Here is an 18,232-nt window from a genome sequence, read left to right as displayed (position 1 = left end):
GAATTTATCAATAACAGTCTGTGATATGGGGACTGAAAATAAGAAGAATTTGAGGATCTTTCTTCTATTGGGTGAAGGGGTTCCAGGCCACTACCCTGGCCTGAACCCTACTGATGGGGCCCACATCCACCGATGTGGAAGCCAGTACTCCTCACCTCACTGGGCGTACAACTCTCCACAGATGCACCGGATCCCAACTGAGCCAAAGGTGTAGGTACTGCCGGTGTAGGAATCCCTGCCCCTGGCTTTGTCCCATTGCAGTCAATTGCCTGGTAAGTGTGAAGGAAGGTTTTGCCCCTAACAAGGCCTGGACACTCTGCACTCCACAGAAGAAAATGCCACAAATTCTTATTTTTTTAAGTAAGTGATCAGCCTCCTAACACAGCATATGGCTGCAGTCGGGTGCTTGGGTAACCCCTCCCCCCCAGGATGGACAGGCACTGGTGCTTCCAGCCACCATCGTGGTCTTTGTTTTCTGGTAGATTCTGCTGGTCTCCTAGCAGAGTTGCAGCAGCAGACTCACAAACCCCCCAAAAGACTTCTGTATTGTTCTTTATCCTTTATAACAGTTAACTTTCAAAGAATACCGAAATATAGACTGAAAGATCAATGACTGTTAAGGTGACTTTTATTTGTCAAGCTGAGAAATGCTGATGGTACTGGAAACTGCACGCCATTGGGCCTAGGTTTTTTAAAAACTAGGTCAACATCCCTGGGCCGCCTAGTTGAGAGGTGATGATAGAACTGAGCTCTGGAGGTTACAAACCCATTAGTTTCTTATGTTTATTTATGATGCCCTGCTTTTGAAATGCATGAATAGTAGAAATGGAAGTGAGCCCAACAAAGCTTTCTGTCCTCAGTGACATTCACTTCTACCATTCTGAGCTGAGTGCAAAACACATGAAAATCATGACTTGAAAGTAGAATTGGTTAATCTTTGCATTCAGCAAGGCAAGGGATGTTAGTGCTGGGAAATGGCTTCTTTCCTGCTTTGTGTATCGTCTCAGCATCAATTAATCCCACATTAGATGCAGCACATTCAACTGCACAGTAAAGCTTCCTCTATTTTTTGGTTAACTCAAATCTTCGAAGAGAACTTTCGACTGCACTTCATACATTTTTTCCAGCATTCTCACCAAACATCCTTATGTCCCTTCAGACTGAGCTTTGTTGAGTTGAGGTTGCTAAAGCTCATTTTACATAAGAATGTTATAAAGTTGAAGAAAGCTTTCATCCCGTCAGTCTCGGCTGAGCTCAGACCGAGGTTCCTTAGCTGAAATGATTCTATGCTGGTCCATGCTGCTACCAAATCCACTATCAAAACAATTTTTTAACTTTACATTTTTATAGTGTTTGCAGGCATTTGGATGATGTAAAATCCTGGGAAAGAAATTGAGTTTAAGAAAGTAAAACACAGGAAAATCATAGGTCTCACTACACAGTCTAATCTTTCAGAATGCCATGTATTTATCATTACGGTGTGATTTCCCTTTAACCTTCCATTTTCACTAATTAATTTGCAACGTCTACATTAGCATAGCTGCTAACCATTAATAGCTCTATCCTGATTTACGGTCGGTGCCGTCCTCCTACCAACATCCCTATTATTGAAAGCAATACTCATCATGCAGCCTCATACTCTGACTCATTCCTTCACTGTTATAAAACTTTGGAATTCCTTATTTCACTCAGTCTTTCCTTCCTCCGACAATTTTCAGACATTTAAAACTCAAGCTTGCTGTCATCCATTCCCTACTTCCTGATTTACCTTTTCAACCTTGATGGGGTCTCAGTCCTTCGCATGGGGTTCTCTGGATGTTAAATAGACATTTTAATGTGTAAAATTGAAATCTGTTTAGCTGTCCTCGTCAGGAATCATTTTATTTTTTCTTCCCTTAGGGAATGACTCCAAAGTGGAAGGTTTGGTGAATTTTGAAAAGCTACGGATGATTGCTAAAGAAATCCGTAATGTTGGCTGTATGGCTTCAGTTAATATCAATCCTGCTTTTATGTTCAGAACAAGGTTAGTGCTATCTGTTCACAGAATAATGGAATCCATAGTGATGTAAACTGAGCCAATGAAAATTATTCATTGTACAGAATTAAATACCTCCTCAGAAAGGCTGGATGTGGATAAAATTGCTTTTTGTTCTTAAAAGAATAAGCACAATTCAGATTGTTTCAATCCAGAAAACACAGCAGCATTGGTGCTCTGAGGACACAAACACCTTGCTTTCCATTGAAGTAACCTGCCTGATACCTAAGTGCTAAGAATTGCATAATCAGCAAAAAAAGAAGTGTAATTATGTTACAGTTATTTAATCATAGTTATTTTGGTGCTGTATGTTTTTGGTGTTTCATCCAGGTGTACAGTGTTTCACAAATTTTTTTGAAATGTCTCTTTCTTCTGCAGTGCAATGCAGGTCTTACATTAGCAGTCTGTAGACGACAATTCAGAAGTGTCTTATATTTTATACTATTGAACAGGAGCTAAATGAATGCATCAAATAGCTCCTATTTGTTACTATAACTGACAAAATTGTGTACAGTCCCGTATTTTGCATATGCACTGTTTTGATTTTCCAAAATCAAAAGTATTAAATCAGTTCAAGTTTGTAAACCCATGATGGTGAGAAATTGAAAGTACTGACCAAAGAACAGCTGTAGTAACTTGAATAACAAAAGCCCTCCCATAGCGTCCTTGCACTCATTTTACTAGTTCCTCTTGGAACTCTCTTTAAAAAAAGATCGTGGTAAAGTACATACATGTGTATCAGCAAGGACTTGCATGCAGCAAGCTAGCATGTGCACCGTTTTCAAAAAAATTAGATTCCGATCCTGGGCCTCCTCCAACTGCCGGCGCGCAGTGCTTGCGTAACCCAGGGGTGCAGTTAGTTCGATGTATCCCCTGGGATCACGTGGGCCATGGAGAACCAATGGTAGCAGGGAATGCCCATTCATAAATTTGACAGGAAGAGCTGTCAAAAGTATAAATACTATAAGCCCCCAAAACATAACTAAAACTTCAAATAATTTTTTTTTCAAATCACATTTTAAAAATCACTATAAATTACATAAAATAACTATTTTAAACAATATTTTAAATTTTTGAAAAAATTAATTACATTTTCTAACTGGGCTAAAAATAAACTTACCTTTCTTTAAAGTATTTAAAAATAATAAACCTGTGGAAAAAATGTTTTAATTTTCATTAATTCACCAGTTACCTTGTTAAAAGCAGGCCTTGCGCCTGCTTTTTAAAAGTGTAACTGCTGGAGACTTAGACTCCCGGAAAAACCTGAAAAAACCCCCGAAAGTTCCATGCGCACGCGCTGCCTCTCCGGCGCACGTGTTCGACCTCTGAACCCCTTCAGTTAAGGGAACGGAAGTTCTGGTTTCCCACGCATGCGCTGTGCATGCACGAAACTGGCACTTCCGTTGGGCCTACGCGTGAGTACCCAGCGCGTACTCACCCATGGGGACCCGAATTTCTGGGCCAATATATATGATAAATTGTCAGATTTTTAGCCCTGAAAAACAGTAACTGTTTAAAAAGTCTTTTTAAAGATAGACATTTAAAAAAAATTGACAGTCATAATTATGTGGACAATTAAGTATTATAATTACAATATACTTCCCCTTTCCTACAGCATTAGGGATTGAGTTTGACTTCTGGTTTCATCAGTGGTTCAGCTTAATGTTGGGTTTGTATCTCCCTTGACAGTAGTTGATAGAGATACATTTTAATAAACTTTAGGTACTTATAAATGGAAAATTGGATTTTATTTTTTTAACTTAATTTACTTTTACAGGGAAAATAACCACATATTTATACATAATTTGTTAAATACTTCCACTGTAGTGGAAAAGTTTTATTCTAAATATTTATCTGTATTTATTGGCATCCTGGTAGCTCAGATGGTGGGAGTGATTTTTGAAGTCTCAGCATTCAGTGATTTTTGGGCTAAGCTGCTGATGGATTGCAGTCCCAGTATCTGTTTATCGATCTTATGTAGAGGGAAAAGTTCCATTCTTTGTGAGTGGAAGAGATTGGCTGCTTAAATTGTACCTTCCTTCTGATCATAAAGTGGTGTAGAGAAATATTTAGTTAATTTTGTTTTTAATATTGTCAGAATTTATTATAACTGCTATTTAACATCAGCCCTGCATGAGCTTCAACTCCTGCTCCAACTGTTCTGCCGGAGTAGTAGCTTCTTTTAAACCAGTGGGCAGAGATGCTTATAGTGCTGTAAAGTTTGATTGCCAAGTTGAAGCAGGATAGGGCTATCTGCAGAGTAGTTGCTGGTTTTTATTTCCCTTTCACTCTTCATTCCGTTTCCTTCATTTTTGTCTGTCTGACTTACTGGAATGAGGCAGTGTTATTTTGAGCTTGAACAAGACTGACCTCAATCTGACTTTTGCATGTCCCAGTCATTGACCTTCCATGCTGAAACCAGCGGCATCTCTCTTTCCCCTGCAGCAGGTTGTTGAGCTACGGCAATACAAATGCTGCAATGCTAGACGAGAAACGGGTACGTCGCAGCTTGTTTCTCAATGCAAAGGAACTCTACGAAGATGCAAAGGTGGCTCGGAAAGTAAAACAGTACCTTGCAAACCTTAACCTTGACATGGATGAAGAAAGCCTGCAGGCCTTGTCACTGCAGTGTGAGCCAAGTACTAAAAGATGTAAGTCACGGAACTTTTTTATATTCTTTGAGAAAACATTAATTAATTTGCATTGTATCAACAAATGAAGCAACCAGTAGTTCAGATTTCATTAGGCTGTGGGTTAAAGGAAACATTCAATTTCCTTCCAGCTGTGAAAAACAATAAATAACAATTTTGAAATGGTTTATTAAAATACTAGTAGTCTTGACTTTAAATATGATGTTTTGTTACAAAAGAAATAATTTATAATATGGTTCTTCTGTATAATTAAAATGAGATAATCCATTATGAAGTTAGGATTTTAAATTCTTTTTGTGATAGAACATCTGGAGCAATCTATAACATTCTTTCACATGCAGTGTTTTAACTAAAAATAATGCCTGAATGTTTACTTAAAACTTCAACCTTTAAGTATCAATTGAGTGCTCCCGATTCACGACTAATATGCCAATCCCATTCAGCAGGTTGAAGCTGCTGTCATTGCTGTTCAATTTGCAGGTCCAGTGAAATGACAATCACCTTGGGTGAACTGGTTTAAGTATTTAGCACTGAAATATGCACTAATATTACAGTTTAAACACTAGAAAGGCTGCAATAAACCAACACTTAATTAAAAACATACTATGTTAAATATTTAATTCTTATTTATGGTATTAATGAGAAGTATTCCCATGGGGACCAATTTTGAAGTAAAACCAAAAAATGTTTTTTGGACGATTTTAAGAGATATGATAAAGCAGCATCTTCCTATAAAAAGCATGATGAGGACTCGGATTTTGCAGTCAGCGGCGAAGGAACAGCACTTGCCGTTCACCTTGCTGACACCTGCCCACAAAGTTTTGACCAGCTTTAGATTGCAGATTTGCTCCAATGCGACGTTTTTTCCAGAGCACCGCCCACTACAGGGGATCTGTGGCGTCTGTGAGCAGGTCAAGTAACAGCAAGGCTATTCAACCAATCAGATTGAAGAATCCTCACTGAGACACGCAGGGCTGGATTTTCAATGGGGCCTGGAGGCGTGATTGGAGGCATGGGGGGGGGTTAAAATCGCGAAAACTGGCGGGCGGGACCCCGCCGCCTGGTTCCCAACTCCGAGCAACTTTAAATCAGTGGAAGCCCTTGCGGTTGACAAAAATATCTGGATTGCGATGGGGTGCCTTAAGGGCCATATGTGTGCAGTCAACGACGCCCTGCACCCTTGGATAGCCTGCCAGATGAGCTATTCCAACCGCACGTGCCGTGACACTTGCTTGATCATTGGTGAAATGGATGTGATTGTGTGCGATGGCAAAGTGGGCATCGGTTACCTGCGTGATGCAAGTGTGTGCGGCCGCCTGGGAGATGCCGCTGATGTCTGCTGCTGATCCCTGGAATGAGCCTGAGGCAAAAAAGTTGAGTGCGGTGGTGACTTTGACGGCCACTGCTAAGGGTTGTCCACTTGGTCCTCTGGCCTGCAGGTCTTTTTGCAGCATTGCACAGATGTCACCCACTACCTCTCGTGAAAGTCGGAGCCGCCTTTGGCACTGCTGCTCAGACATGTTGAGATAGCTGACCCTGTGTCTGTAGACCCTGTTTGGGTGGTATCTCCTGCGCCGACAGGCTTCCATGCGCTGGCCCCTTCTGGCCTGTGCATCTTCAGGTGAGTGAGCAGAAGCTTGGCGCTCCTGTTGTTGCTGCTGCTGTTGGTGCTGCTGTTGTTCCTGGTTCTGCTGGTGCTGCGGCTGGTCTTCGTCCTCATCTAATGTCCAGAAGGGAAGGAAATAAATGGCTCCCATGCTTCTGGTATATGCCTCAGTTGATGAAGCGCTCAGTGAAGGTGGCGAGAGGGGTTTCCCAGGAGGTCACACTGGAGATGGGTGTCAGGCTCCAAACTTCCACAGCTGTGGTTATGCCTTCTAAAAGCTCCCCCAGACCTGAGACTACAAAGTCCTGCCACCTGCAAATGATGGCTGGTCAAATCTCCACTTAAATGGTTGAGCTGCAGCTGATAGTCAGCTATCCAATTGTACTCCCACCAGGTTTCACTGTCGTGTTTCAGAACAGGCGTGTTTCACGTGGGAAAAAGGTTAAAATTGCAAAGGCCTTTCAAAATGGCATTATAGAGGCAATTTAGTGCTTGGTAAGGGCCTTAACGGCCTATCCCGCATCTTGGAGGCGGGACGGAGACTTGACCATTAGACACGAATTAATGAAAATTGCTTGGAGGCGGGTTTGGCCCGCACGCCAGTTTTTGCAATTTAACCCCCCCCCCCCCATACGCCTCCAATCCCGCCTCCACGGCCCAATGAAAATCCTGCCCATAGTGTATAGCATCGGATGTAAGATTACATCGGTGTTCTGGTGTTTTTCTCTTTACCTTTGGATGAAACTTTGCAGGACATTCCTCTGGGGAGTTGCATGGGTTGGGTTGAGTCCACAGTAGTGCAGATTTGACATGGTTTTAGAAAGGAATGGGCGAAATGGGACGTATTACCTTTCCTTGTTCCATGTTTTATCTTCTTGTGAGCATTGATCATTAATGAGGCTGCGATAATCTCATTTACATGTGCAGGTTCAACAACTCCAAGTCAGATCCCTTGACTATTTCAACAAAATGTCCATAATACCTACAGATAGATTTGAAATATGCAAAAATGTGTTAATGAGAAATCCTTTAAAGTTTTTCTTTTCGAAAGGTCCTGAGAGTGATACTTTTCCAAATTGGTGAGGACCAATATAATGACAAGGGTAGAAACTATCTAATGTAATTATCTTCATGGGCTCTGAATATGGTTACACTAACCATTTTGTTAATTATTTTATTTTTTTGTAAGTATTACAATTAACAAGTAATATAGAGACAGGTTATATTGTAATTGTAGATGCTATACTGCCAAAAGTACATGTTTAAAATCTCAATTTCTGGATTATTTGATAGTTAAATGGTTAAGATAATGCTTACAGAGCAGATTCATTGACTGTCTTGTACTGTAGCTGCATTAATTATGTGGAATTTTGTTTCAGCCATGGAATTTATATAAAAAATTAATAGAAACACATTTGAGTATATTATACATTGCTGATGGTGTTTCAATTGGCAAGCTGTAAACCTAAGGGATCGGGTAACAGATGTCTTAAATCATGGAGAAGTGCGGTCAATATTTCAAATGGGATTATGCAGTAAAATGAAAACGTGTTTCATCTGTATCCATAAAATGTGACTTGCAAAGAGGAGAAAAAAATGAGTTACTTGGATTAGCAATACACATCCACATTAATTCTCGAGCCAACTGGATTTGCAGTTTGGAGAACCATAAAAGAGATTTTATATTGTAAATAAAGCATGATTCATTTTTTCAGTAAATTGTTATATAAAGGCTGAATAGTACACACAAAAAGGCAGAATGCTTACTTCCATGGAACAAATAGGCACAGCGAATGTTTGCAATGGAATCTTTATTTCATGAAAAGGTTATAACCAGACTTGAAAATAACAGAAATGCTGTATTGGGACTAAGTTGGAAAAAATGGCCCTTGGTAAAGTTTTTCTTGTGTCAATAATTTGCAGGCCTCTAGTTCACATTTCCATTGATGTGACTGAAAAATAATGCCCCATAGCATTTGGACACAAATAGCACTTTAAAGCTCTATTTCCTTTAAACCATTAGCATCTACCAGAATATGTGTATCTTGAAAACAGTACAAATCAGTATAGTTAATAAGTTCTATTGCTGCACTCATTAATTCAGTAAAATTTGCTCATGAGACCTGGAGGTGGTTGACACATATTATGTTGGCTTCACAAAAGTGCCAGACAGTGAAATATATGGCCCAGTATTTGATTTTTAACAGTTAACTACTGATTTCCAATGGTGTTGTTTATGGGTAGTCCAAGGTCTGGCACACAGTTGTAATGTGTAGATTCTTATATGGAACTGTGTTCAACGTCCTTTTAAGGCCACTGCTCAGACACATCCTCTGAGGAAGTGTTTAGAATAGTCACATCCTCAGATCAATTAAAGGCTAATTATTGGTTGCAGTTGCTTAAAATTGACCGTGTTTGTAAATCCCTGATTCTTGCACTGACGGTAGGCTGTGTTAGGAAAAAAAGAGCAGGATTTGGCTAGCTTTCTTTTGCCTTTTTTAAAATACTTTTGACACTTTTGAAGTGCGACCTTTTAACGATGATACATTCTCACTGGATGTAAGACGTCCATGGCAAAGCACACGGGATATTGGACATGAAAACGGGTCGGCTAAAAACCCCACAAAGATCAGCATTGAAAACAGAAAAAGGTGCATAAAATAGAAAAGAAAAATATACCAGCAAAAATATACAATAAGTGCAAGAAATAAATGTAAAATAATTTATTTAAAATAATTTATTCCTTCCACACTATTTTTAGGTATATTTTTGCTGTTTCAAAAAAAATTATTCAATGTTTATGTACTTTGCTGTTTTCTGTGCTGGTCTTTGTGGAGTTTGTTTTGCCCATCCCTTTTCCTGGCTACTTGGCTCTCTGCATGCCATAGAAACAAATTGCATATAATCCATTGCAGACTTGCACAATTGTAAAGACTGCAGTGAAAAAACATTTTGAAACTGCTGTGAAAAGAAAGAAACAATGAAAGGTTGCATGTAAAGTAAGACTAACTCCAGATGTGCCAAGAATAAAATCAGGTTTGATTTCTCATCGGTGGTCGCTGGCCGACTGCTGTGTGACCCCCCTTGGCCCACAGCTGCATGACCCACCTTGGCCCACAGCTGCGTGATCCCCCTTGGCCCACAGCTACATGACACCCCTGGCCCACAGCTGCGTGACCCCCCTTGGCCCACAGCTGCGTGACCCCCCTTGGCCCACAGCTGCGTGACCCACTTTGCCCACAGCTGCATGACCCACCTTGGCCCACAGCTGCATGACCCCTTGGCCCACAGCTGCGTGACCCCCCTTGGCCCACAGCTGCGTCACCCCCCTGGCCCACAGCTGCATGACCCCCCTTGGCCCACAGCTGCGCGACCCCCCCTGGCCCACAGCTGCGTGACCCCCCCTTGGCCCACAGCTGTGTGACCCCCCTTGGCCCACAGCTGCATGACCTCCCCTGGCCCACAGCTGCGTGACCCCCCCTTGGCCCACAGCTGCGTGAACCCCCACTTGGCCCACAGCTGCGTGACCCCCCTTGGCCCACAGCTGCGTGACCCCCCTTGGCCCACAGCTGCGTGACCCCCCTTGGCCCACAGCTGTGTGACCCCCCCTTGGCCCACAGCTGCGTGACCTCCCTTGGCCCACAGCTGTGTGACCTCCCCTGGCCCACAGCTGCATGACCCCCCTGGCCCACAGCTGTGTGACCCCCCGGCCCACAGCTGCGTGATCCCCCTTAGCCCACAGCTGCATGACCCCCCCCTTGGACCACAGCTGCGTGACCCCCTGGCCCACAGCTGCGTGACCCCACTGGCCCACAGCTGCGTCATCCTTCTGGGCCACAGCTGCGTGACCCCCCTGGCCCACAGCTGCGTGACCCCCCTTGGCCCACAGCTGCATGACCCCCCTTGGCCCACAGCTGCGTGACCCCCCTTGGCCCACAGCTGCGTCATCCCTCTGGCCCACAGCTGCGTGACCCCCCTTGGTCCACAGCTGTGTGACCCCCCTTGGTCCACAGCTGTGTGACCCCCCTTGGCCCACACGCATGTTCCCTACAGAGAAAAAAGATGGAGACACAAAGAGAAAAATAAGTAAGGCTAAAACAGCAAATCGAAAAACTTTAAAATCGACCATAATATATGAATATGAAATTTAAGCCAATCAGGTGCAATTGTGACACCCAAGATATGAGGACAGGGGCATGTGCGATATGCACTATTTCTTATATATTTTGATGCAAAAGTATGGCGAATAGGTAGTTCACTGGGTTAGAAAACTGTCTTCACTCTGCTCAGGACGTATCTCTGAAGCGAGTACATGGCTGGAATTAAAAGCTCACTCTGGTACAGCTCACTGGGGCTCCAGTTCATTGCACCAGTCTCAATAATGTTTTAAAAAGTAAAACTGAAAACTATATATTTTTTATTCCCCCTCAGCTGGAAGAAAAGATTTTTCAACCTTTTTTGTGTTTATTCCTTTCCACAACTTGTAAAACTAAAGGGCAACTATTGTTTTACAAACTGTCCTTTGCAGCTGTGAGTCTTGTGACCTGCACCAGGATGACATTGTTGCACGATATGTTACACTTCTGAAACAAAAACAGCAGGGACCAAAAATAAAAATCAAATCAACTAATACCAAAGCATTTGAAACAAAGCTGAATTGCAGCATGTTTCATTCCCCCATTCCAAGAAATACATCTATATATATAAAGCGGCTCTTCTGTCTGTCCCGATGTCTGTCTGTCCACCTGGTCTCTATACGTTTGGAAGTTACAGAGCGTACCGACGCGCGTGTTGCCTCAAAAGAAAGCTTGCGATTCCGGACCGGTCATAGGCGCATTTACGTATCGGCCGGACAAAAATCCCACCCGCGGTATCCCCAAAACGTTCAGCGTTCCGCTCATTAGCATCTCATTAGCGACCGTGTGACGTCGAGGTCTTCCTACAGTTGAGTGTCGAGTGACTCGACGATTGACCAATCCTACGCTTCGGTGACCTGACCGGTCGACCAATCAGTGCGTGTGTGGGCGGGCCTTATCCTCTGAACTGAGGTGAGTGGCCACCATCTTGATTTTTCCCAATTTTTTCCCCCACACTTTCTCTGTGTTAGGGAACTAAGGTAAATATTTTAATGATGTGTTAGGGAATTAAATAACAATTTAATGGGGGGGGGAGAGCCTCGGGAAATCGCGGGGGGGGGGGAGCCTCGGGAAATCGCGGGGGGGGAGAGCCTCGGGAAATCGCGGGGGGGGGCGGGAGAGCCTCGGGAAATCGCAGGGGGGGGGAGAGCCTCGGGAAATCGCGGGGGGGGGGGAGAGCCTCGGGAAATCGCGGGCGGGGGGGGGAGAGCCTCGGGAAATCGCGGGGGCGGGCGAGCCTCTGGAAATCGCGGGGCGCTCGCGCCGGCCGCACTGACCACACATGCGCCGCCCGCGAGAGCCCGCTCCCGGCGCCGGCCGCCGCTCAGCATTCCCGCTCTGGCAACTGCACCGGACCTCAGGTAGGCAGGGGGAGGGGCCGGAGAGAGGGACAGAGGGGAGCGGGGGAGGGGAGGGGAGGGAGGGACACAGACAGGGGAGAGGGGAGGGAGGGAGAGGAGGGGAGCGGGGGGGGGAGGGGAGCGGGTGGGCGAGGGGAGGGAGGGATAGGACAGGGAGAGGACATGACAGGGAGAGGGGGGACATACAGGGGCAGGGAGACCAAGCGCCCCAAAATTGCCCTCACGCCCCAAAATTGCCCTCGCGCCCCAAAATTGCCCTCGCGCCCCAAAATTGCCCTCGCAACGCGGGGTTCCCCAGCTTGTATCTTTATAAGTGACAGCAAGTTAAGTGATTTAAAAATTGTCAGTTGGAATCTTGCTTTTTCAATGAAATCTGTACATATGTAATTTCTTTCTTCATTGGTATCTAGTAGCCAAGAGCAGAGGAGAAAAGAAAGCAGGGAAACTTTCAGATACATCTCCAGTTGCTCCCAGATCAGGGGCACAGCATCAGAAGCAGCAGCAGAAAGTAAATCAGGCCCTCCAGGTCCCAGCTGTATCACTGTATCCATCACACAAGAACGTGCAATTTAAAGACCTCCCTCCATTTGGTAATAACATTTTAAAGAATAATTTGCTGCTCTGCTTTTGAACTAAGCGTTTGCTATTTCCCTTCCACAAAGTGTGCTTGAAAAATAACCTGTCTGCAGAGCCATTTCAGTAAAATATCAAGTGCTTTTGTTCCAAAGACTTGTGAATTTGAATATCTTTTCTTTACAATTGTATATTTGTTCAGCATTATTTTGCTTTGTATGTGTTGAAATGAACAGGGTTACTTTAACTGCATTGCTATTCCAATTTCTGTCCTTCAGGTACCCATTCTCCTCAAGCTTTGAAGAAAATTCTGTCCTTGTCTGACGAAGCAAATTTGGATCAAAATAAAAAGCAGGCAGAAGATACTATATCAAACACATCATCCCAGCTGTCGTCTCCTCCTACATCTCCTCAGACCTCGCCAAGGAAAGGTAGCACCTTGGAAAGAAAATGCACCAGATCCAAAGATGTGCCCTTCCCAACCCTATGACAAAGCAGTGTATTTGCTAATGTGCTGTGGTACAAATACTGATAGGATTTGAGATTTCCAATCTGCTACAAGCAAATTTTTTCATCTGCTTAGCCCATATGCCCAAATCTGTCGCATCACTCCCCTCTAATGGTTATTCATATGTTATGTGCATTACCATGTCAATGGAAGAAGTGTGGTGTTTGCTAGTTTTAAGCAGCCCGATGCCTATCTTGCTCAAAGCAGAAAGGAGCTCTGTTAAGTCCATGAATGATTGAGACACGGACTAGCAGGAGAGAGAGAAACAAGTCTTTACTGGTGAAAGGCATAAACGAAACAACCAACAGAGGCTCTCTAGCGCCTTTTATACAGGGGTGGTCACTGCCGGTATTGCAGTCTGAGACCAGTTATTCTCTTAAAGGTACATACACAACAATTCCTCCCCTTTTAGATAAACAGTACATAACATTCATTTAACACTAATGATAACGAATTACAATCACAATTACTGTTGCTAGATACATTGGTTAAGTTTAAGCAATTATAAGTTCAGTCTTTGAGGAGGCTTCCTGATTCTGTCTGGGTAACGCCTCTTTGGAGTATCAGGTTCTTCTGGCAATGTTGAGTCGGAATCAATGTCGTCGTTTGGTTCATCTGCTTCCAATATTACCGGTTCTGCGGTAGCTGCAATTGGAACGTCGATTTCATTACCAGGTGTATCAGATCGTGGTGTGGAGTTGACGTTGGTCAGCATGGCGTCTTACAATGCTCTCCCCAACGTCCACGGTATACATGAGAGGTCCTTGTCGTGTACAAATCGTTCCTGGCTGCCATTTCTCAGTGCGGTAGTCCCGGGCCAAAACTGGTTGACCTATCTTAAAACTCCTGGTCGGCCTTTCATTCATATTCTGAAACTGCCTGTTCTCCACATCTCTTCGGACGTTTGGCTTAACCAAATCCAAGCGGCATCGTAGTCTTCGATTGAAGAACATCATGGCTGGAGTTTGGTTGGTAACCGCATGTGTCGCATTCCGGTAGGCAAACAAGAAGTTGTCCACCTTGTGTTGTAGGGGTATATCTTCATTACACATTGCCTTGATAGCCTTCTTGAATGTTTGGACAAACCTCTCGGCCAATCCATTAGTTGCTGGATGATATGGGGCAGATGTGTAATGCTTAACACCATTGTTCTTTAAGAACCTCCGGAACTCTTCAGACACAAACTGTGGTCCATTGTCAGAGCAAATCTGTTCAGGCAGCCCATTCCTAGCGAATATGGTTCGTAAAACTGCGATAGCTTTTTCCGTGGTGGTTGAGGACATTTTTATTACCTCTGGCCACTTTGAATGTGCATCCACCGCAATTAAAAACATCGAGTCCATGAAGGGACCAGCAAAATCAATGTGCACCCTTTGCCATGGAGATGAGGGCCACTCCCATGGATGCAGAGGAGCTTGTGGTGGGGCGTTTTGGACCTACTGGCATCCTGCACAGCTCTTGGTCATCTCTTCGATTTCTCTATCGATTCCCGGCCACCACACAAACGCTCTGGCTAAGCTCTTCATTTTTACCCCACCCAGATGACCCTCATGAAGCTCATTGAGCACTCTATCCGTCAACTTAGGTGGAATTACTACTCTGGATCCACACATCAAGGTTCCTCTGCACACTGACAGCTGTTCTCTTCTTGACGAAAATGCTGGCAGCAGTGGTTCGCCATGTGCTGGCCATCCCTTCACCATTAAATCATAGACCCGTGATAGTGTTGGGTCATTCCGTGTTTCCTTTTCTATGTTTGCATTCGTCACAGGGAGACATTCGACTATGGTCGAGTGGAATAACTCCATTGGATCCACTGCAAGGTCTTCTTCCACCGTCGGCAACGGTAGACGTGACAATCCATCAGCATTTCCATGCTGTTTAGTTCCCCTGTACTCGATGTCATATTGGTGTGCCCCTAGGAAAAGGGACCATCTCTGCAGCCGTTGTGCTGTCATTATCGGTACGCCCTTCTGAGGGTTGAAAATGGAGACAAGAGGTTGATGATCGGTTAGTAGAGTAAATTTTTGACCGTGCAGATAGTGATTGAACTTCTTCACCCCCCACACTAGGCTGAGGGCCTCTCTGTCAATCTGGGCATAGTTACGCTCGGCAGAAGTTAACGAGCGTGACACAAAAGCTATCGGCCTCTCCAAACCATCAAGGAATTTATGTGACAGTACCGCCCCAATGCCGTAGGGAGACGCATCACATGCCAGCCTGATTGGCAGTGCTGGGTTGTAGTGAGCCAATACTTCCTTCGAAGTGATTAAGTCCTTACTCTTCTGAAAAGCACGTTTACAATCATCGCTCCATTTCCATGCTACCCCCGTTCGTAGCAGGGCGTTCAGTGGATGCAGAATTGTCGACAAATTCGGCAAAAACTTATGATAGTAATTCACCAACCCGAGGAATGACCTCAGTTGCGACACATTTTCAGGCGCTGGGGCCTTAACAACCGCTTCAATTTTGTCAGGGGACTTATGTAACCCCTCTTCATCAATCACGTGGCCACAATACGATATCTGTTTCTTAAAGAATTCGCACTTGGGGCGGTTGGCTCGCAGCCCATGTTCCCGTAGTCTAGTGAGCACCTGTTCTAGGTTGTTAAGGTGTTCACTGTCATCTTCACCTGTTACAAGGATGTCGTCCAAGTAACACTGAGTCCCCGGAATCCCTTGCAGGACTTGTTCCATCGCTCTTTGCCATATCGCCGGAGCCGATGCTACTCCGAATACCAATCGATGATATTGGTAAAGACCTTTGTGAGTGTTTATCGTGAGATACTTCCTAGAGGACTCTTCAACCTCCATCTGCAAATATGCTTGTGCTAGGTCAATTTTTGTAAAACGCTTCCCTCCAGACAGTGAGGCGAAGATGTCTTCTATCCTTGGAAGAGGATATTGTACTGTGTGAAGGACAGGGTTCACCGTCACCTTGAAATCCCCACAGATGCGAATCTTCCTTGGCTCTCCGGACTTATTGCTTAACGTTTTTTTCATGACAGGAACGATGGGTGTCGCCCACTCGCTCCAGTCGACCTTAGACAACACGCCCGCCTTCTCCAGATTCTCTAGCTCTGCCTCGACGGCTGGACGAATTGCATATGGTACCGGTCGCGCTTTGAAAAACTTGGGAACTGCATTCTCTTCTATTTTTAACGAGGCGGTTACGCCTTTAAGCGTGCCCAGTTCTTGTTGAAATACCTCTTTGGCTTTAGCTAAGATTGTTGACAATCGTCCAGGAGTGACGTCTTCATCTTTTTTACCGCCCACCGTCATTGCATGAATGGAATGCCAATCTAAGTTTATCTTCCTGATCCATTCCCGTCCCAATAACGGTGGTCCACCATTTAGCAGTATGTAGAGATACAATTTCCGTATTTTCTTGCCATTGTATTCGACAGGCACCCTTATTTTTCCTCTGGGGTATACTTTTTGCCCCGTATACGTCGTCAAGACGATGGATGTCTCGCTCAAGGGTATGTGTGAAAATAGCTGCTCATAGTCTCGTCGATTCATGACGGTTAGCGCTGATCCTGTATCCAATTCCATTTTAACTTGGGACCCTGCTATTGTGAGGGTGACCCAAATGGTTCGGTGATCCTCTTTTGCGATTACATTGTGAAGTTTGAGACAGCTTAATCTCCTGTTCTCGGATTCACTATCGCTCATCTGGTCTTCGGAACTACTGTCCGTCATCTTTTGTACTTTCTTGTACGGTTCCTTAGTAGCCTTTTTGTTGTCGCTGGTCTTCTTCCCAGACCTACAAACTCGTGCAATGTGTCCAATCTTCCCGCATTGTCTGCATATTTTGTCTTTGGACCAGCAGTCCTTCTGGTCATGGTTAGTTCTGCCGCAGCGATAACATTTTGCAAATCCCCGTGTCATTTTGTGGGTGCTGTATTCCTGTGGTTTTTGCTGAATTTCTGCAGCTCCCCTGGCTGCTGCTTCATACGATACTGCCACGCTGAAAGCCTTATCTAGCGTCAGCTCTTTTTCTGCGAGTAACTTCTTCTGTGTTCCTTCACTCAGGAGTCCACAGACAAATTTGTCCCGTAGGGTATCTGCCAGTCCTGCTCCGAACTGGCAGTGCTTTGATAGCTTGTGTAGTTCCGTAAGATACTCAGCATTGCTCTCATCTTTGTGCTGAGTTCTCCTGTGGAATTTAAATCTTTCTGCTATCAACAGCGGTGCAGGGTTTAAGTGCTCCTGTAGAACAGCAACAATTTCGTTAAAACTCTTCGCCTTCGGTTTGGCTGGAGTAATCAGATCCCGCAATAGACCGTACGTTCTAGCGCCCATTACGTTTAGCAATATTGATGCCTTTTTCCCCTCCGCTATTTAATTTGCCTCGAAATATACCTCGACTCTTTCCACATACGTGGTCCAGTCCTCTAATGTATTATCAAAAGCAGTGATACAGCCAGTCTTCGGCATCTTGCAAATCTAAAATGGCGCCTCCCGCGCTTTGCCTTCTTCTCTGATTTAACAAAATGGCACCTCCCGTGCTTTTCCTTCTTCCCCGCTGTTGTTAGCGCTGCTTTCCACGGTTTCTTGCGCGTATTCTTTTTCTTTTATTATTTTCCCGTCGTGGAGCGGGCCCTCTGGAACACTTCCCTCCCTCTTCTGAGGTCCGAACACTGCCCAGCTTCGAAACACCGGCCGCGCCCTGTATGCTCCACCCTCTCTCTCTCCTTGCTTCCCGACTTGCTGCCTGGCCCCGCTGCAGCCCAGGAAGGATCAGAGCACTACCTGCCACCAGCCCGATTAGCTGGGAAACCACAGACCAAGGAACCCAGCCTGGCTCTGGAAAGTCGCTCCTGCAAAGCCTTGAACCCGATGATTGACGGTCGACGCCCGTTCCTCGAGTTTCAATGGACTCTTTTTTTTCTTCCGACCTTCAACGTCGTCGGAGCTGCTGCTGAGTTGCAGGTAAGTTCTTTCTAACTCGTCGCCAGTGTTAAGTCCGTGAGTGATTGAGACACGGACTAGCAGGAGAGAAACAAACAGGTCTTTACTGGTGAAAGGCATAAACGAAACTAACCAACAGAGGCTCTCTAGCGCCTTTTATACAGGGGTGGTCACTGCCGGTATTGCAGTCTGAGACCAGTTATTCTCTTAAAGGTACATACACAACAAGCTCCTCATAGTAGAGTATGATGATAAACATGGCTGTACTGACAAATAGCAAAACTGTTTTACAATAACGTTTTACATTAAACACACTATTATTCTTAATTATTGCAGTATTAAAAATACCATAACATCCATTTACACACATCCAATAATATTATCTCTAATACAGCTGACTCCAGGTGCTTTGTAAATTTAATTCGTTGGAATGGTGTAAATAATTCAGC

General features: G+C 44.5%; 1 protein-coding gene across 1 annotated transcript in view; it reads left to right on the top strand.

Annotated features, from left to right (window-relative positions):
- The window catches only part of LOC147091208 (rap guanine nucleotide exchange factor 2-like), a 115,707-nt gene that overhangs the window by 76,897 nt on the left and 20,578 nt on the right, over positions 1-18,232 (top strand). The window contains exons 12-14 of the mRNA XM_085976678.1: positions 1,900-2,023; positions 4,484-4,686; positions 12,200-12,297. Coding sequence (XP_085832804.1) covers positions 1,900-2,023; positions 4,484-4,686; positions 12,200-12,297 — 425 coding nt within the window. The remainder of the gene's footprint in view (positions 1-1,899; positions 2,024-4,483; positions 4,687-12,199; positions 12,298-18,232) is intronic.

The sequence above is a fragment of the Somniosus microcephalus genome, unplaced genomic scaffold (assembly GCF_052327205.1).
Source record: "Somniosus microcephalus isolate GS21.2 unplaced genomic scaffold, FLI_Smic_1.0 unresolved_chr3, whole genome shotgun sequence".
Classification (NCBI taxonomy): domain Eukaryota; kingdom Metazoa; phylum Chordata; class Chondrichthyes; order Squaliformes; family Somniosidae; genus Somniosus; species Somniosus microcephalus.
This window is presented reverse-complemented; position numbering and strand designations above follow the sequence as displayed.